This window comes from Phallusia mammillata, chromosome 2, assembly GCF_965637545.1.
Source record: "Phallusia mammillata chromosome 2, kaPhaMamm4.hap1.1, whole genome shotgun sequence".
Taxonomy (NCBI): Eukaryota; Metazoa; Chordata; class Ascidiacea; order Phlebobranchia; family Ascidiidae; genus Phallusia; species Phallusia mammillata.
Genome location: NC_137253.1, coordinates 15,623,099 through 15,642,736, shown reverse-complemented (window position 1 = coordinate 15,642,736; position 19,638 = coordinate 15,623,099). Strand labels below are relative to the sequence as shown.

The 19,638-nt window shown below is 39.8% G+C and overlaps 4 protein-coding genes across 5 annotated transcripts; 2 read left to right on the top strand and 2 right to left on the bottom strand.

The window, feature by feature from the left end:
- Window positions 1–732: 732 nt before the first annotated feature.
- Window positions 733–8,404, bottom strand: LOC145214129 (fibroblast growth factor 9-like). Its single transcript, XM_080082595.1, has 3 exons — window positions 7,703–8,404; window positions 5,020–5,123; window positions 733–1,873 (listed from the first exon to the last, which is right to left on the bottom strand). The coding sequence occupies exons 1-3, from the start codon at window positions 8,073–8,075 to the stop codon at window positions 1,667–1,669; spliced, it is 684 nt and encodes a 227-aa protein (XP_079938721.1). The 5' UTR covers window positions 8,076–8,404; the 3' UTR covers window positions 733–1,666.
- A 731-nt stretch (window positions 8,405–9,135) lies between these two features.
- On the top strand, window positions 9,136–10,463 carry LOC145214130 (calmodulin-like). Its single transcript, XM_080082596.1, has 2 exons — window positions 9,136–9,681; window positions 9,766–10,463. Exons 1-2 carry the CDS (start codon window positions 9,671–9,673, stop codon window positions 10,265–10,267), a joined length of 513 nt encoding a protein of 170 aa, XP_079938722.1. The 5' UTR covers window positions 9,136–9,670; the 3' UTR covers window positions 10,268–10,463.
- A 983-nt stretch (window positions 10,464–11,446) lies between these two features.
- LOC145213517 (splicing factor ESS-2 homolog) lies at window positions 11,447–17,040 on the top strand. Its single transcript, XM_080081824.1, has 11 exons — window positions 11,447–11,745; window positions 11,864–12,029; window positions 12,350–12,473; window positions 12,543–12,674; window positions 12,730–12,865; window positions 15,329–15,419; window positions 15,482–15,724; window positions 15,852–16,011; window positions 16,282–16,421; window positions 16,494–16,609; window positions 16,736–17,040. Exons 1-11 carry the CDS (start codon window positions 11,629–11,631, stop codon window positions 16,817–16,819), a joined length of 1,509 nt encoding a protein of 502 aa, XP_079937950.1. The 5' UTR covers window positions 11,447–11,628; the 3' UTR covers window positions 16,820–17,040.
- Window positions 17,041–17,073: 33 nt separating this feature from the next.
- LOC145213518 (dynein regulatory complex subunit 10-like) lies at window positions 17,074–19,625 on the bottom strand. Of its 2 annotated transcripts, XM_080081827.1 has the most exons (10): window positions 19,549–19,624; window positions 19,269–19,481; window positions 18,994–19,205; window positions 18,663–18,877; window positions 18,346–18,494; window positions 18,156–18,281; window positions 17,896–18,018; window positions 17,637–17,761; window positions 17,428–17,545; window positions 17,074–17,364 (listed from the first exon to the last, which is right to left on the bottom strand). In XM_080081827.1, the coding sequence occupies exons 2-10, from the start codon at window positions 19,377–19,379 to the stop codon at window positions 17,260–17,262; spliced, it is 1,284 nt and encodes a 427-aa protein (XP_079937953.1). In that variant the 5' UTR covers window positions 19,380–19,481; window positions 19,549–19,624; the 3' UTR covers window positions 17,074–17,259. The 2 variants fall into 2 exon arrangements, with proteins under 2 accessions (XP_079937953.1, XP_079937952.1); XM_080081826.1 differs by having other exon boundaries at window positions 17,074–17,545; window positions 19,549–19,625.
- Between the last annotated feature and the right edge of the window lie 13 nt (window positions 19,626–19,638).

Here is a 19,638-nt window from a genome sequence, read left to right as displayed (position 1 = left end):
CACACGCGTTCTGATGTGAAAGCTCCTGTCCCAAATTGTTTTCTTGGACCAACAGAGGACGATGTTTGTGTTGTCGCTGACATTTTCGAGTCGCGTTTTTGCTTGCTCATTGAGGCGGAGGCTATCAAGGCCCGTTGGCGACATATTTATTCATAGATTGTCATTGACTTCTGATGGCCCGTGACGAACCGTCCAGCTCCCTTGCTTGAAGGCAAACTCGCTTTGATCTTTTGTGCTCACCATAGCAGGTGTAACAACAGGCTTGTTTTGGCAAATAGCTGAAACGTCGCGCATTTGCGCTCTATACCTGCCCATTAGTTCTAATTGCCAAATTAGGTAGTCTAACCTGAATTCCAACTATTTTATCAGATATCAAGAATTCTACATTTTTAAATGTAACTTCTTTCCGTCATATCGCCAGTTTCACACATTACACACTTACTGTAAAAACATTTTTGGCGTTAAAAAATACGCTCCATTTCCTTTGTGTACAATTAACTAATTTACTTACTCTGTACGGCCGTTTTAAGACGCCGACATCGGTGTCGTAAAGTTACGAAAATCGCTTGGCGCTATTTCCTGTCGCTTTGATGCCTTTCTGTCCATATGTGCGCGTCTAGCTAGAAAACATTTGTTGCTCTCATATACTTCTGAACTATATGGATTTCCGCTTCATTCAAAACTTCATGGGAACTGGACTTTCGTGTCCTTATTAAACATAGCACATGAAAATAATTTTCGCGCTTTATTTTATTGTGCAAAATGGCATGATGCTTGCAATACAGTTCACTTAATTGGCCAAGGAAATCAAAAAATGATTTCAAAAACATTCACAAAGCACATTGAAGACCACTGGCGTATCATAGAAGTGAAGACAACTTGGAACGAATTACTCACACACGTTGGCACACATAGGTAACAATATTCAGATAAATAAAGGAAATCTACACGTATATAAATAGTACGCCACATCTTCTCGAGAACAATAAAATTCGGGTGAAGAAACAATAAATAAACGAGACGGCAATGATTCGCTGGTAAAGTTCTTAGTCTGCTGCTACACAACCTTAAAAAATCGTTGCCTTATTTTTGAAAATCGGTGTAGGAAAATATTTTTGTCATTTCAATATCATTTAAACGACATTTTATAAAGGAAAATATAAAAGAAAAAAGACGGCACAGTGTATAAGATAACAAAAAGTTTTCGTTTGAGAAATAAAGAAGAGGTCAACAAAAAATAGTATGTGTGTCTACCCACCCAACCTACCGACGAAGAGTTCAGAAAGTGTTGCACAACAGCAGCTTTTTGTGTCATGACCCAAACACTCCAAAACAATTCATCGGGACAATATGCTTGTCATGAAAATATTAATTACACGGACACGGACAAAGGGCAGTGCTCATCGCATTATTTGACACAAAACTTAAAGTCGGTTGCGGTAAATAAAAAAGTATTTGACATAGAAATTCCTTTCTTAGTATTTTTGCGCGTTTTTGATGATACTTTTTGTTATGAGATATGTTTTTCGTGCCTTTTTCCCGCGGCATGGTTTTAAGTCAATTCGCTCCACGTCACTTTTGACGCCAACTCTGAACTTCCAAGGGGATCGGTACAAGGACCGCATAACCGAAGTTTATATTTGCCTTCTGGTTAGCTAACCCGCTATCACCGATTGTCTATCCGTCGAGGCAACCATTGGGCGTTCTTCTTTCTCCAGGACGTCTTGCGTCCCCGCTTTGGTCGCCCCTTTTTAGTCAGGGCCAGAAAGAAACCCCTTCGCCTCCGATGATCGCTGTACATGTTTGACGCGTACGAACTGTACCGGTTCTCTTCCAGATTCACGCGGAACGCACATTCCACAAGGTAGGAACGCTGAAAAATAAAAACAAGCCCTGTTAACTAAATATTCCCACGAAAGTCGAAACCCAGCTGCACAAACTCGCACTAAAAGTCCGCTATCTGCGGACAAAGCCATGTGAAAGCTGGCAGACATTCGGCCGGCTCTTGCTAACGGTTGTTCTGTCTACCACAGCATTCACAAGGTTTTGGTTTCAAGTGACCGGCACGTGAAAACAAAAAGTCGGCGTTTGTTTAAGTTGTCTGGCGACATGTGTAGGGCCGCGCGTGCAAATACAGTGCTAACCACAACCAACTTGTTCCAATTTAAAATTGGATACAAACAATACTATAAAAACCCGAAACCACGGAAGTTAATTGTGACAAATTGCTCACTGTGTACATTTATGTTTTTTATGGCATAATTCTATTTTTATTCACAGCTCGCCGCTTTGTGATATTGCACGATTGCCCCAACTCCCGGCATGAACACGCAATATTACTTGACGTCAGGCCTTTCTCCGTTTTCAAGTACCATCGAATGGCAAATGAAACACTAGTTTAGCTTTTGGCGCAAAGTGTGCACCCATTGTTATCTGACTCAATAGGAAGGCTTATTAGGTCATAATCTCAATTTTGGTGGCTTGTCACGATTTGGCTTTCAAAGATTCAAGTCAGGCAGCTATTTGAAGCAAATTACAGTTTAGGATTTGGTATGTCAAACTAAATAAAGGACTAAGGATAGTTGTTCAGTGTAAGGTCAGTTTACAATCGGGTTACCATTTCTGTCAACGCTTTTAATTCTCGCGTGCACTTTTAGTTGGCATTTCGGATTAGGCACTTAAATTATCGAATGTGGAAACTGCAAGTAGCCAGGGCGCATTTTGCTTTTTTGTCAACATTTTTGGTAACAACTTGCTTATTCAGTTTTGTGTACTTGACTGATTTCAACGTACTTATATTTGCGTCCAAAAAAGTTAAAATAAGTTACATCATCGTTGGGGAATTTGTCACACAATTGGTGACAAAATCTCCATATGGGGTCCGTTTATTATTCGCTGCGCGATGGCGGCTTGAAGTGGGAAAACTTTTGCTATTCTGCGACTCTATGGCGTGAAAAACCGTCGTTGGCGAGCGAACGTCATTTGTTTCCACAGCCATGTATTGTGTGGACGCTACAAGCAGTTCAAAAGTCGGATGAAACAAACTCGGCTTAATGTGTCATCCGCGTATACTAGAATTGCGCAAGAGCCGCTGAAATGCAGCAAATCCAACGACGAACAATAACTGCGCTGTTTGGTAAAGGACGTCGCACAAACTTGATCGTACTGATTAATGACGCAGAATTGGTTAGAGGAGTATGGCCAGCTGCATAACAGTAAACATTGAGGTGACGATTGATACATTCATGCGGCGATTAAAACCGATGAGTTTATAAAATCGTAATATTTCGAAACTTTACATGGTAACCATTATCTATTGGTAATGTTTTCGGGTTTATCTTTCGTTGTCGACCTTGGTGTTGAACGTTGCGGTAATGCCTCAAGTCAATAATCTGGGAAAACATGCTCATTTCTTTCATAATTTTATGTTTTGAATAGTGAATGACGCCTGGGGTTAAAACCATACCGAGGAGTGAAAATTGAAAACAAACGACCATTACGCGGACAAAAACGTGTCGTTGTGTCCGGCTACTTTGTCCAAGGTGGTCGTGCGTTTCTCGTGTTTTCTTGTTGGCTCATTGGCCCAGGCACACGACAACTACACGATAAACATCCTGCTCCGCATGCGGAGCTACACGAGTTTTACCCCCAGGTAGAATGTTGTGACAGAAATAAGATATTTTGTGTCATCGAATTATTGTCGCGAGTGTATTGGGAGGCTGCGTGTCAGTTGAAAAACCTGCCTTTGAAACGCAACGCCAATTTGATCCGTCGCAAGCACTTTAACGATCAAAATTCGTCTTCGCAAATCACCCCTCTATCAAATGTACAAATCTTTGTAGCTTGAAAAACCTTAAATTTTATCAAGCTCCAAAGATTTTTTTAGTAATATTTACAGAACTGTCGTCAAAAATAATATGTTGTGTAAGTTTTGGCGTTTGAACATTGCCGCCGTCACGAGGTATTTACTTGAGAGAGAATTCTCTATTTTCCCGATCTTCGAAGGCGTTCCGAAACAGGTTTCGCCCATTTCGGTATCGGATTTCCCGCTACTGTTTTGGCAACAGAGGGAACATGGTCACCGTGCTTTGTTTTTTAGTTATTAGCTGCCATAGATTTTCCCGGATTGCCTTTTAAGGGACGATTACCTCGAAGTGTAAACTTTAGTGCAATCTGCATTTTATTGTTTGCGATACGGAGCAAGAAATGTGACAACGGCGCGGTTGTACTGACGACGATGTTGTTTGAAAGCCGACGTCGGAAAACACGTGAATGCTACTTTGGGAATCGGAAACTAAACACAGTTTTGTGTCCGACACATTGGCTTTGTTTTTAAAAATATCTTTCGCTTTAGAAATATATATCGGTCATTAAATACGTGGTATGAGCGTTTCAAGATCCATTCATCGCGTAATTAAGTTTAATGTGAGAAGCGTGCCATGCGCCTGTCACGGTCCAAAGATGGCTGTGAATGTTCCGATGATTAGGTTAACCGGATTTGTCCGGTAATGTAGCTCATGATTTGTTTCAAACTTCAAAGCAAACATTTAGCTTTTTATTTTAATAGTTTTTGTAACGTTAGTTTTGGGTAAAAAGTCACATAAAGAAACAGAATCGCACTTACAGTTTAAAAAAGATTAGTACACATAACCTATTAGTGGCACGCGCCGTGTATCGTATTTGAGACCACACAAGAGCCGGGGATTAATACACTTTGCTTGTGCCGATTGATCTTGGCCAACGAACGAGCTATTTCCTATATTTGTCGGTGCTGGTGACGGTGCGTGACGTTTCTACTTTCTTGTCGTTGCCGACCCGCGACGCAGTTGGCCGTTTTCGGGTCGCGCTGGTTCGCGGGCGCCGACTTTGCCCTAGTATTGCCGCTGGCTCGATTTACCGCCAAAGCCGCGCCGCTGCAAAGGGTTTGCGGTTGGCTAATTGTTTTCTGATGCCAGAAACCTAACTTTACTAAAAGGTGGTCTCGCGATACCAAGAAAACTTTAATGTTGGTGAACTTACGCTGGTGAAGAGCTTTCCGTCCCGGTTCATGCACAAGTACAGTTTGTGGGCGACGCTTTGAATCGATACAACACTGATGTCGACGCTAGAAATCTTCATCACGCCTGAAAAAAGAAAGATATTAGTTTACTGACATTGTTTCAATGCGCTGGAATTTCGCAGGAATTTTGCTTTCTTTTACCGCGAATGCGCAACAAAACTTAACCGACTTTGATGACAAGGGTACAGTGTATCAAGTTCGCTTGACAAAGCGGAAGACAACTTAATCTTGATTGTAAATCGATTCTTTGGCTCGTGCAGTGGGTTTTGGTGACGACGTTGCATGTATTTTAACGACACATAGCATCAGCGAGAGAGCGGTGTTGGCCCTTACCGGTATCGCGTTTCTGTTTGTCGTTAGCTTAACGCCCCACCATCCGCTTCGCTTGTTTTAGGAAGTATCAAAGTCGCAGCTGATTGTAACAAGGCCGGGTCGTTGGAAAACTATCGCGCGAATTAGAGGCCAATGATTGTCGTGGCTTGTTGGCCCATCAACTACCGCCCGTGCCCTCCTTTATGCGGCTTTAGCAGTGTACCCAAGCACGCTTGTACGCTGGATTGCGTTAACTAAACGCCATAGAGACAGTCACAAATGTTTACGCATCCGAATTGTATCATAACCTAATACATGATACATTAAATACCACACGTCAACATGGGTTTAAAGCTGCTAAATTTAGCAGCCAATGTTGGTTGTGCCGTTCAGCAACTGTCAAAGTTTATCGATTTGAATACTTTCTCGGGGCATTGTCTGTCGCCGCACAAAGCGTCCTCGTGTAAACTTTCCCCTTTCTTTGGACTCGCGACAAAAATCGGTTTATGGCATAGGTGCAACATCAAAAAATTCTTAGCGCGTCTAGTTTGAAAAACACACGGCAAATCGTCGCCGAAATCTCAGCCCAGCAAACGATGTGCGTCACTTCTAAAGACAGTCAGGTGAACGCGAGTCAGGCAATGCTTTGTGGCAGTCACTAACAAAATTGACCAACAAGTGTCGCGGAGGTTCCACGACCATTGTGCGCCAACAAGATTAGCTAGATGTCTGTATTTTTTTGTTTCATTGTCGACACATTGCGTAGCGTCACACGAATGGAGCGCAAAGGTGTCATCAGGGAATCCGGATTCTGACTCGCTGGTGACCAGACTCATAGGTAACAGAATATGTTTCTTAGTGTAACTAACAAACTTCCCTTCAGTTGAGATGCGGAGAAACGGTGCCTGCTGACGTCATCAAACAAATTCGCTGCCATGGAAACCAATATCACTGACGACACCCACAGTTATGTCATAACGCAAGATATCCACTAATTGAAACGGGTTGTGTTCGTATTGTTTAGCAAACGGGCAACAGGTGAAAAGCAAACTCCGAACATCGCACCACCGCTGTACTGCTTTGTTTCGGTGGAGTCCTTTATGAAGTGTCGCGTTGCATATTTCCGATTGTTTCGCAGCCTTTCGTTTGATTTAGGGTTTCCGCTCGCCAACTTTGGGCGTCGCCATTTTGGCGCGGGCGCAGAAGCTAGTTCTCGAACACGCCACATGTTTTTGTTTGCGCCTGACAAAACATTAACGCTATTTTTCAGCCCCACAGTAATTTGTTCGCGACATATCGTTGTAATGTGTCACGCTCGAACGCACACGACTAAGTTAGATCGCGGCGCACTTCAAAGCAGAGTTTGACGTACAAGGTGGCCTTTGCCAAAACAGGTGTTAGCAGGTGGCGTCCCTGCTTTTTAGGCTGGACTTGTTACATTGCGTTTTTAACTTCACAACGCAAAACGACGTTAGTCGCCACCTGGTCAATTCGCCCTAATTTGCGGCACGACGATTTCTATGCTTCGTATAACGTCACGTGTTCTACACATAATTATGAAGTTTGTCATGGAAAGGAATACGTCGATATCCCATTATTGTCCGCTGTTCGACAAAGATAATGTATCCGGGTGTCAGATCTGCGACTTTATTGTGTGAAGCTGCCGACCACAAACAATGTCGCCTGTGCTTAGTATTTTACCTGGGGATCGCGTTTCTCGCGTTACATGAACCGTCGCGGCTGGCGCTAATTAATTTTTCGTACATAATCTCCAACAAGCAGAATTACTGTAAACGCTGTCGATCCCACAATGTTTACGGATTTATGGATGGTTCCGATTTATTGTGGTTTGTTGCCAATTTGCCGACAACGATTACGTCAACAATAAACCGGATTTTGCAAATAAAGGAAGAGACCTTTATCAACAGTCAACAATTTTACTTTTAAACGCATCCCACAAATATATTTTCATCGTACATGATGTACCGTTTTCCCCGTGTGTTTAGCCCTGTCGCATTTGCCGGAAACTGCCTGAGCTAAAATAGCCCCAGGACAGCGCCGGGCGCCATGCTGATCACACTAATCGGAAATTCCGTGTTTATGTGGTCGCTTCCGCCACGAGCCAAAACCAAAGCGGTAACACGCGCGCTTAGCAACCAAGCTAACGAAGCGTATCCAACGTAACGCTTTTACGCTTGTAATGGGGGTAACTCCGTTCACCCAGGTGCGCTGGCTGCGCCCCCGCAACTGTCCACACAGCCGCTAAGGTTTTCATTACTTTTAACTCTACATGCCCGCAAAAAGTTGCAGTTACTTTTTTAATTTACTTACTGTCCGCGGTCTCCTTGTGTCGAGCACGGATGTCCCCGTTTCGGCGGATCTCCAAATGATAACCTTTGCCGATGGGGCAGTATAAACGTCTCTCCCGAACTGTTCCCTGCAAATGTCCTAGGTCTTGTTGATACCTGTGGTTTAAAATCTTTCTTAAATCTTCGGCCCCAACTTCAAAGTCACTTATATGATCAGTGTATACAGTCTTGAAGGGCATTTTCATTGTCGGTATCGTATGTGTGTTTTTTCTCGGTCGGTGTTTTCTGTTCATTCGTGACCGATTCTTGCGGCGAGGATAGGACGCGACAAGGTCGACCAAGAGAAGAATCAAAATCAGTGTCAAACACACGTTCTGTCTGGAGCAAAGTCGCATTTTTGAAGCTCTTCGTTTTGTCGATCGGATTCTAAAACCGTTTAGGCGATGTTCCGAATTCAGCGAAATTCCTTCTTTCTGGTCTTGTACTAATCCCAAAACAGTCTTCTTGTCATCGCACACAAACGCTAAATTAATACCCTATTCTTTTTTACGCTTTATATTTGTGGGTGCTTTCCTGAAAAAGTGCATATTTGTAAAAATCTTTCATGTTTTTATCTCATAACTTCCAAAAAGAAATTGATGCCGACATAAGTTTCTGGGCTTCCGCGTTGCCAGGCGCCCGCAGAGGTTTGACCGAAACGCTGAGCGAAATTCTTTAAAAACCGTCGCTCGAGGAAGAAAAAATACTCGGGGCTATATGTTTCAGCATTGCCGATGTCTGAAGCTGAGGAGCGCGCGAGAGCGGCTGAGATGAGAAAAAATGGCACGTCGCTTATTTCCGGGGCTGGCTGCATGTGCTCACGCAAGCTTACCTGCCAATTAACGTAACTGACTAACCAATTAGACCTTGCGTAACCCACGATTCGAAATACTGCAGCTTGAGCACCTGTTGCGTTATGCCATAAATAAAATTATGGTCTCACATTTTGTTCTCATGCATTTTATCCCAAGCTGCTGTGGCGCAAAATTAGGTACTCACGTCACCAACTCGAACCCGTGTCTAATACTAGCTTACGACGGTTACCACTGGACCTCTTGCTCCACTAAATGAATTCCTCAGCATTGTTTTGATGAAATTCCACTCCTGTCAGAGAAACCGTGTGTTCTTTAGAAGACCGATGTAACAAAAGCTTCAAACCTTCTGCTCCGACATGGGCCATCCAAGTTTGACAGATTACTTTTCCTCTGAGTAACCATTTCGCCCGTTGCCGTTTCGATGATGTAAGTGATTCAGATCCCAATCTGGTTGTGATTGAATAACAGCGAGATGGTCGCCATATTAGGACGCAACTTCTCCATTCCTTGCCTTCATCTTGGATTTCCTTTCAAAAAGCCGCCGCGTCATTTTTAGTACAGATTACGGAATCTGATGCATGGAATTAAACTTGCCCTTCTAAATCGTTGTTCAAAGACCGCAGTAATGTGTTGGTGTCGACAGGGTACTGGAGAAATTTTATCAGTTGTTAATGTGGTGCCACAACAAGCCCTGTTTGTTTTGCCGCTATTTTAGAGGGCCTAGTTTTTTTCTCGTTACGCCAGGAGAGCTTTGTAGCTCGCGACACGACATGTTCGGCCCAGCTGAGCACAATGCCCCTTCGGTTACCATTCAAAACAACGGGCGTATGCTGGTCCGATAATGTATGTTCCTAACTTATATCTAGTTTCGAATCGTTCGCTCATACCTCAGCCGCACGGTGTGGCTTCGAATTGGATCAAGTTACCGAAGGTCAAATTACTGGCTTAAGTTTTGCCAATATGTCCTTCAATTCTTAGGTGGCAAGTTATATTTGAAGAGGTATAGAAATGATTACTCGGATACGTCAATAGCGGTTTGTACTATGATGAATTGAAGTGAAACGTGCTGTGTGTTTACTTTGGTTGACGACGAGATCGTAAAACGCGGTACATCGTTCGTGTGGGGAATTTACATTATGTCAGCAGTGTGAGTTAACCAGCGCAGCAGTGCCAGTTCGATTCAAACTATTCGCTTGGTATTTACAGTTTGTTACATATTTCATTATTATAGATTGTATACTGTTAGAAGTGCCGACAAACTGCAGCAAATAAACATGGCAGATCAGTTAACTGAAGAGCAAATAGCTGAATTTAAAAGTGCATATAAGGCGTACGCTAAAGAAGAGGATGGACCAGTTTTAAACAAGGACATTGGTACTGTAATTCGTTCCCTTGGATTCTATCCATCCGAAGCGGACCTTGCAGCCATAATCGAAGAAGCAGACGCTGAAGGAATGGGTTGGATTGACATTGCTGATTTTCTCAACGTCATGGCAAAGAGAAGCAAGGAACCAATCTTTACTGAAGACGATATTCGGGAAGCATTTCGTGTCTTTGACAAGGAGGCAAATGGCTTTATTGCAGCGGCCGAACTCCGACAGGTGATGACTACGATTGGCGAAGTCCTCACTGAAGAGGAAGTAGATGAAATGATCCGGAATTCAGAAGTGGACGGAGACGGACAAGTAAACTATGAAGAGTTCGTTACACGCATGATGGCCAAGCAACAGTGACGTTTTTCACAACCTAATATATTTCATGGACTACTTGTAGTTTTTCTGCATTGTCAACAGTGATTTCTACTCAGCGGCGAATATACACTGCTGCGATTCGCCAGGTTTTATTGTGCAAGATTTACTACATGTCGTACATTCTTTTGGAAAAAAGTTTTATATTTACGTAATGAAAACAAAGAGATTTCCAAACACACGTACTGTATTGTTCGTTTGTAATTTTAAACAGATCACGACTATTTCTGGTAGCGTTGAGTGCATTAGACACTTTGTGACGGGACAAACGAGTGGAATGCTGTTTATCTCTGTTGTTTTGTGCGGGGACTTGCTCGACAGGAACTCTTTGACGTCAACTGCCAACGATACCCTGTGGAAATTGGTGTCCAGTTTAAGAAAACAATTTAGGACGGGCGAGCTCCAGAAATATCGTTATGTTTTAAACAATTGAGGGCAAATGGCGACATGGCAGGAAGTATAGCGTCGGTGAGATGAGAGCCAGCGTAGTGACAGACTTGTCTTGCTATGTTAACAAAACATCACACAACAAAGGGTAACAAGCAATTGGAGTGGGATACGCACGAGCCAAGAGATTCGATTGCGAGTGTTAATTGTTATCTCAAATTATTCTCGGTCGCAAAATGGAGGGTGGGTCCTCAACAGTAAGGCGTTTACTTTGAACCGGTGAAAAACATTTAGTGACACATCGATCCGCGGTCGAGGTGATAACTTTGAGGCTCCGCTGATTCAACAGTTTTATCTGCTACGTTAATAAACAATCCCTAAATTACATTTTGGTCTAGACATTAGGCTACTTTGATTCGAACAATTTAAACACTTGCAAACATTTTGTCATAAACTTGATAGATTCCAGTGTCACAACCATAAACACACAAAAAATGATGTATATTGAGCAACTTTATTTCGTGTAGTTTAGTATCTCATCGACGTCATCGTGACTAAATTGATTTTATCAAAGGAATACAGTATATAAATTGTTTGAAAGCCGAACCTAGTTTTAGAAAATCACGGGTAAAACATGCCAGCCCAAAACGGTAGTGGATAACAAATTATTTAGGTCCTCTATAATTTTTGGCTGCCCATAATTAAAAAAGTGGCCCAATAGTAAATTCACTTTAAACTGGACTATGTGAGCAAATTTCTATGTTTCTCTTAACCTCAAAGTTTTAGTCACGCACGAGTAACTACAGAAATAAACTCAACAACAAATGTTTCTGGCGTTTCTGCGACAAACTGCAACTGTTAAGTGTAAACTGTGAATTTATTCCGTATTGGTGTGGTACAAAACCCAATACTATCTCAAGAAGTTGTTTTAAAACATCAAGATTGTGACAGTCGTCATTATGAAAAAAGTGGAAACTAGAGAAAAATTGGCACTGGCGGTGACAAGCATAGAAGGTCATGTTTCCATGAAAAGAAAAGTCCCGAAGGAAGTGCTGGACGAAGAGAGCTACACTGAGGTATAATTAGTACCGTTCTTTTTCAATTCAATTTTTCCAATTCAAACATCCTGTATAAAACTAAACCTATTTATCAGATAGAGATTTGTTGACTATTGCAAATAAAACTGTTTACTAGAATGTAGAAAAGATCATTGTTCGAGATTTCTTTCCTGACCATGACCACCTGAAAGACCAAAAGGAATATCTGGATGCAGAGGAAAGAAAAGATTTTGAGAAAATGAGACAAATAGCCTTGAAATATGCAGCTGTCCAAAGGGGAAGCACTCCTGCATCATTTATAGGTTTGTTGTTGTTTTTAATTATTAGCTCATATTTTGCCAGTCAAATGCCTCGTTATAAAAAATGTAAACACCATCTTTCTAAACTAAAACCAATATACTTAGGAACACTATACACGGACTTGAAAAGTAATTTGATCATAAACATTACTGCCAGAGTACTGGTGTATATAGAATACATCGTTCAGACGTTTCGACAATCTCTGTTGTATTGCAGGCTGGTTGTTATATAATATCATTCCAAGTTCTCCTTTACAGAAAACTGTCACATATATTATATTATTATGTGAACCTTGTGAATCTATATGCAGTTTGTTTTCTAGGCAACACACCTCTTCCCTCACCTGCTACTTTTGAAACACCTTTGGCTGGGGACAAGCGGTCCTCCTCTTCTACCAAACGAAATAAAGAACAAGTTAATGCTGAACCAGCTGATAGTTTTACTGGGTAAGTGTGTCCTTTTGACTGTTTTTCAAATGAATCCAAAACCAAAAAAAAAAGATACCGCTATTTTAGAGATCATGAAAGCTCATCAGTTTCAGCATCTGACAAACCTGCTGAAAAGAAGGACAATGAAGTTGGATTGGACAAATTTTTGTCTAAATATACGAGCGAAGACAATGAGTCTTTTGAGGGCATTATGGAAAAGTATAAACATAGTTTTTGTACTTTTTATAAAAAATGACTGTTTTGTTCATCTCAGAGCTGAGCAGGCAAGGCGTGAGAAGCATAGTTGGTTGTATGAAGCTGAAAAAAATCATGCTGTTGTTAGCGAAAAAATTTTGCAACTTGAAGGAAGCTCCTCTGAGACTCTTGCAATTACTGATGTACCTGATAAGGTCAGCAATGCGCAATCATTGATAAAGATATAAATAACTGATGTGTGTATTTTGTGGTACAAAAGTATGTTTGGTTAATCAGGTGGGGCATTTCCCACCAAAGAATTTCTTGTCACCTGAAAATCAGAATTCATAGTCTAGGGCAGGGGTCCGCAAATACTTTTTGGTGCGACCCTAAAAAAATTGCTCTAAATTCTCGCGACCCAAGCATCTGGTTTTGATCTGTACTTAGTTTTAATATAAAATAGTGCAGAAAGCGCATGACTGCTTGTACAGGTGCGCTTAACTTGTTACATTGTTACAAAACTTGTTACTTTGTTGTATGCAACAGTTACGTTGTCTTATGTAACAATGCTACAATAATTAGGAGGTCGAAAAAAGTTAATTTCATTAATACTATAGATGCGATGCTTATATTCATGGGAAATTTAAAATATTTCGCGACCCAGACTGGAAGGTCTTGCGACCCAAATTTGGGTTGCGACCCACTATTTGCGGACCCCTGGTCTAGGGCAAGGGTTGGCAACCTTTTTAGCGACACATGCCAATTTACTTGTTATTATGGGTCCCCTTCCCTGAAGGGGACACATATTGATTTTACTCAAATTGTTTTTTGTTTTTTTGTTTTTTTTTCTTTTGTTTTCTTCTTTTTTCTTCTCCCCAAAGTTTGTCCGACTCGTTTTTCCATCAAATCCTTGATGGATTTGCATGAAATTTACACAGATGGTAGATGTAGTTATGTAGATGTGCATCCCACTTTGTTTTTGTTGATAACCCCAGTATTTACCCCACTAGCCCCCTAAAATGGGTATTTTTTCCCCAAAGTTTTTCCGACTCGTTTTTCCATCAAATGTTTGATGGATTTGGCTGAAATTTACACAGATGGTAGATGTAGTTATGTAGATGTGCATCCCACTTTGTTTTTGTTGATAACCCCAGTATTTACCCCGCTAGCCCCCTAAAATGGGTATTTTCCCCCGAAGTTTGTCAGACTCGTTTTTCTATCAAATCCTTGATGGATTTGGATGAAATTTACACAGATGGTAGATGTAGTTATGTAGATGTGCTTCCCACTTCGTTTTTGTTGATAACCCCAGTATTTACCCCGCTAGCCCCCTAAAATGGGTGAGTTTTTAAACAGTGTCAGAATTGGCTGAAATTTGGATAGCTTGTAGACCATTTATAGATGTCGATTGGTGTGTTCAACCATGTAGCCCCATCATTTACCCCACAAGCCCCTAAAGTGTAAAACGTATTTGTATGTTACTGGGCACCACAAACGAAAGATTTCTGTTGCTCAATAGTGTTACAAGGGCAAGCAGTTGTATGTTACTCTTTTATGACTTTGTGGATTGCTTGGTGAACGTTAGTTAGGGGGTTGTTAACAGCCCTATGACATCTGAAACATTAACGGTTGTCGCTCAAAACACCTCTAGTGGTCAAAATTTTAAACATTGGCGGATTGGGCTGGAATTTTGCAGTACTATTGATTGAGTCATTGAGATTTCATATTTTTTTAGTTTGAGTGTCTGACCCCATTAGTTACCCCACTAGTCCCCTACAATGGGTCAGTTTTTTAAACAGTGTCGGGATTGGATAAAATTTGGGGTAGTATGTGGACTATGCTATTTGTAGGTTTCAGTTGATGTGTTTTACCTTTAGCCCCAACATTTACTCAACTAGCCCCCTAAAATAAATGAACTTTTAAAAAACATTCTAATTATATGAAATTTTGCAAAGTTTATTAAACATACTCAAATGTTATGTTTTTACATAGTATTATTATTTAAGCCCAGTGCCGATCACTGCGTTTACCTTACAACACCAAACTTTCACATGGTTATCTCTTGAAATGCATTATCTACAACTTTGCATGTGTGGGGACCCATGAGCTTCTGCTTGCAGAAACAACTAAGGTTATAAAAGATAGTGGATGGTATGGGACCCAATATAAAATAAGCATAGGAAATATATCAATGTTTTAAAATAGGTTATAGTGTATATGCAAGGGCAATATGTGCTAAGCCACCCTTCTAGTTTCCATGTGGCAAAGGTAATTTTTTTGAGTAATAGTGGTTTATACCAGCTGATATCAATAATAGCAGAAGGCAGACAAATTCGTGCATATAGGCTGGATTACAAGACTATTGAAACATAAACAACTGAAAACAGTTAAAATTAATACTTCAATATAAACATGCAAATCGTTTGGCGGGCCATATAAACGACCCTGAGTGCTAACCCTGGCATGTGTTCAAGGGATTTCCAATCCCTGGTCTAGGGACAGATTTATGCTTTCCATTTACGAAAATTGGACATGGCATTGATAAACAATAAATAAATTCCGTGTGTGATAGTCATATTGATGATGGTGTGTTGTATATTTTTTGTCTTTGCACAGAAACATTGGACTTGATGAATTGTATTTGTTCTTTTTAAACTCATCTTAATACTGTTTTGCAGAATGGTGATTCACTTGGTGGGGAAGGTAAAACAAAACCTATTCACATGTGGAAATACACCAACAAAAATGCCCTAATGTATTATCCTGAAGGTAGTATGATTATGTCATGCTTAATAGGATCAATACACTAATAAAAAATATTTTTCTTGTAGGAATTGACAATCCCAATGATACTGCCATTTTCAAAAAGCCAAGAGTTATTGAACACAAAAATACTAGATTTGCTAATGATCCTTTCAAAAATTCCAATTGTCATGCAAAGATAGCCCTCGCAGCTTCCGAAAGCAAACTTTTATCAGGAGAGAAAGTGGGTCATGATGGAAAATCCCTTATACCTCAGGAATCTCCAAGGGTTGCAGGATTTGGCTTTGTGGCTACACCATCACCTATGCCAGGTAATTGATGTGTAAAAAATCATTTTATGTGGTACGAACATGGATTAAAACTCATTAACTTTAATATCCTGAACTAGATAAAAGTTTGTTTATTTACTAGTGCTAATTTGGGTATTTTTATGTTTAGGAGTAAATGAGTCTCCTCTTATGACATGGGGTGAAATTGAAAGCACCCCAGCAAGAGCTGATGGTAACTTTACACCTGGTCCATCATTCCGATTTCCTGAAGATAGTGAAAGGGATAAATTAACTTACAAGATGGTTGATCAACATACGAAAAAAAAACGGTACACCATACATGTATATACTAACTAGTCATTTTTCAACAACCTGCGTATAACTTTTTGTCCTTTCCAACGTAAACACAGCAACAAATACTGAATTTGTTTTTGTCAAAAAACTCTGAAAAAAATGTACAAAATAAATCCAAACACATTAGAGATAACCTAAGGGGTTTGTGATTACTAAGTAAGGTTAACAGTTATGTTTTATAACCTAACGAGTGGTGTTTTCAAATCGACATTTACAAGAAAATTGATAAAAAATACTATTTCAAGGGCAAAGAAGGATGCTGCCTTGAAGCAAATGAAAGCCAGTGTTCTTGGTACACCAAAAACAGGATCAATCATGAGTGCAGAGCGTTTAAATACTCTTTCACCTGCAGCCAGAAGATTGGTTAACAAAAAATTCAACCTTGGTGTGTTTTGATTGTTAGCTGTTGTTAGTATATTTGGAGGTATGTTTCATCTAACTTACTTTCATATTTTAGGCAGTGACAGGGCACTTAAGGCAAGTTATACACCAACTCCTTCTCAACGAAGAACAAGAGGAAGTGAAACTCCAATTGCCAAGACTCCAACTCCGAATTCCAGGAAAACACCCAAGGTAGTGTTTGTCACTTGTAAGTTTGCTATTAAATGTTTTAAGATTCAATTTTGGTTGGGGCTAGTCACTTTAAAATGTGGAAAATAAAAGTGCACAATGTTTTAATCTGTATGTAAATGTTTTTAGAATCCTACCCCTGGCAGAAGCATTACTGACAACCTACTTAACATCCCAAGCAAAACGAGAAAAGCAGCCTCCGATTTTTTCTAAATCAATCTGTGAAAAGTCCCTTAAGTGGGTGATTCTATTATAAGTTATGTCAGATAAGTTCCAAGGAAAAGAAGGAGCAAAGTGAAAAAGAATGATGAGTAGCGAAATTGAAGCTTTATAGGCGAACATTGTTTTAACTGAGTGTGTGGGAAATAATTTTCACCTACTCATGTTTGTTGTCTACAAAATGCAGAAATGTTCATTAAATTGGAGCTACAGTATTTGTGCAATAGTACAAAAGCTGTGCAAACGAACCAGATGTCTGTCTTTGTAATTCCAAATTCCATAGACATACAGCAACTACCAATATACCCTTATGTTGCGGAAAATCAAATTGTGCAACATTGACACAAACAAAAGACAGAAGAAAAAGTTAAAAGCACAGTAAGTCAAAAAAAATGTATTTCACAGGAAAACAATAATATACAAGAAATTGTAGTTCACTTTTTCTTCTTTCCTTTACCCTTTCCACCCTTTTTGGCCTTGGACTTGAGAGCTTTGCGAACTTTGTAGGCACGGAAAAATGCTTGCACAGTTATGGCAGCCTGGAAATATTTAAGTAACAAAACCACAAAAAAATAAAAGTGTATCTGTTTCAGCGATATTACCTTGATCATGAGAGCCAACTCAAGTTCTCTGGCTTCTTTTTCCGCCTGAGCAATTCTTCGTTCCTCCATTATTTTGTTGTATTCTTCCTCCAACACTTGGAATTTCTCTTCAAGCTCACTTAAAAAAAATAAAAAAATTGTTACAAAAGTGTTCTGCAAATACAAGTAGTCTCTTGTGAGAGATGTCATTTGCTACCAGTTGTAAATACCTTAGTTGCTTCTTTTCTTTTGTATACACTTCATCAATCTGTTCATACTCATCTTGCTTCTCTCCCATGTCTTGATCATACTTGGTGATCCAGTTATCAACCTCAGTTTCGATCTTGTACTTTCTCTAAAACAGAAAATAGTGTTTTCTGATAGTGACCAATTCTCTAAAAACTTTAGTTAAACTGTACACAAAATGTCACTTCTGAAAAACTTGCATGTCTCACCACACAACATCTTAAGCACTATTACATCTGTCACCTTTCGAAGTGCTTGTTCCACTTCCCGATTTTCTTGCAACATTCTGTTCAACTGATCTTGAAGCTGTTCCATTTCGGTTAGGAGTTTCGATTGTTTCCCATCACTACTACGACTGTCAGCAGCCTAAAACAAAACAACAATTTTGTTTGCGTTCCACAAACACATGTTTAAATTGTACCCTTAATTTATTCATTTTAAATGTTTCCTGGGATGAACAAATGTATTATAAAAGTAATGCATTTTAAGTTTGAATAGTTTACCTGTTGTTTGTCAGCTTCAGTTTTTGTTCTCCTCACATGTTCTTCAGAGAATTGCTCAATTTGATGTAAATCATTTTTTAACCTGCGGATAGTTTCATTTCGCTTGCTTAACTCTTGTTCCTTGTCCTGAAAACAACTGACAAGTTAGTAAAGATTGCACAACTGCATGCTATTTTGTACACATTTTTACATCAATGGCAGCATCCAATTGTGTTTGAAGCTTGTCAATAATTGTTTCATTGCTCTTTTCACGTTCAGAAACTTGTAACAAGTATTTTGAGCGATCAGTTTCTTCTACTGGTGTGGTTAAAAGTCGTTCAAACATAATTGCTCGAAGTTCTAAAAGAAAAAAAACGCACATTCACCGCAATTATTCCAGGTTCCAATACCTAACATGTATTCCCAAGCTATTTTCAGCCCCAAAATGACAATACTAGTATCAATGAAATTGAAGCAACAAACTATAATGAAAGGGTGCTGAAGAAAGTTTAACCATTCAAACTGTACCTATAAGATTTGTAATGAGTTTTGCCGTGTTTGCTAGTGGTGCATAGCCTTTTTTAAGATGTTGTGAATATTCCCCACGGATGGCTGTAGAAATTGTTGGATTTTGTGAAAATAGGCGCATGATGTTCTTGCATGACTCATTAATCTGGTTATGCAGAGATGCAGTTTTGTCATCCTGGAGCTCTATGCTTTCCTCGAGCATATGACATAGGGTTCTATAACGTGTAAACAAAAAAGAGATATTTAGTAGTGTAAATTGCAAAGAACCTATCGCTTGATTTAGATTACAAACAGTCACTGATTCTGGTATTTACCATTGTTTTATTAATACCTGTGGGATTTAATAGCAGTTGTCAACTCAACACCAAGGGCAAGACTGTATTTTTCTAAGACTTCTTCCTTTGGTATAAGAATGTACAACAGTGCAGCACAAAGTTCGTGTCTTCTGATACAATCATCCAAACATTCTATAATACGTTGAGTTTCAACCGTTGCCAACTTTTTACGAGTTGGCTCTAAAATTCGTAAGGCTGCAGAAACCCCCTAAACAAGAGCAGTATAGATTAGATTTTGCACTGCAGTCCCAAAACACAAAGATATTCTTACCTGTTGACTGTTGCCACTGTCAATTCGCCCTGTGTTCCCTAATTTTTTGTGACCAAATGGTGAAATGTTTTCACCAATAGCCTCTAATTTTGGGTACAGAACATCTGTCATTTTGACTGAACTTGATCCCAGTTTCTCTCAGTTGACGGGAAATGAATTTTGTCCCAGCTTAACTTGGTTGCTGCGAGAGAAGTTGTGTAAATTTCCGTTGCACTACAAATTAATTGCAAAAAAATTAATAATTGTTGTTACATTTTAAACAAAAATTAAATATAATTACTTTGAAATCAACAAATTAGTTTATTTTGAGCCTTTAATACATAAAACAATAAATTTCAGTGCAAAAGTTGACTAAAAATTTTTGACTCCG

Excerpts from the sequence above, each read along its gene's own strand:
- LOC145214129 (XM_080082595.1), bottom strand. The coding sequence starts at position 8,075 with ATGCGACTTTGCTCCAGACAGAACGTGTGTTTGACACTGATTTTGATT. Across the intron at positions 5,124-7,702 it reads ACACAAGGAGACCGCGGACA|GCGTGATGAAGATTTCTAGC; the intron begins GTAAGTAAATTA and ends TTCTTTTTTCAG. Across the intron at positions 1,874-5,019 it reads ACGGAAAGCTCTTCACCAGC|CGTTCCTACCTTGTGGAATG; the intron begins GTAAGTTCACCA and ends TTTATTTTTCAG.
- LOC145213517 (XM_080081824.1), top strand. The coding sequence starts at position 11,629 with ATGAAAAAAGTGGAAACTAGAGAAAAATTGGCACTGGCGGTGACAAGC. Across the intron at positions 12,675-12,729 it reads TTTGAGGGCATTATGGAAAA|AGCTGAGCAGGCAAGGCGTG; the intron begins GTATAAACATAG and ends TGTTCATCTCAG. Across the intron at positions 15,420-15,481 it reads CCTAATGTATTATCCTGAAG|GAATTGACAATCCCAATGAT; the intron begins GTAGTATGATTA and ends TTTTTCTTGTAG.
- LOC145213518 (XM_080081826.1), bottom strand. The coding sequence starts at position 19,379 with ATGACAGATGTTCTGTACCCAAAATTAGAGGCTATTGGTGAAAACATT. Across the intron at positions 18,019-18,155 it reads CTGAAGCTGACAAACAACAG|GCTGCTGACAGTCGTAGTAG; the intron begins GTAAACTATTCA and ends GTTTTGTTTTAG. Across the intron at positions 17,762-17,895 it reads TGGAACAAGCACTTCGAAAG|AGAAAGTACAAGATCGAAAC; the intron begins GTGACAGATGTA and ends TTTCTGTTTTAG.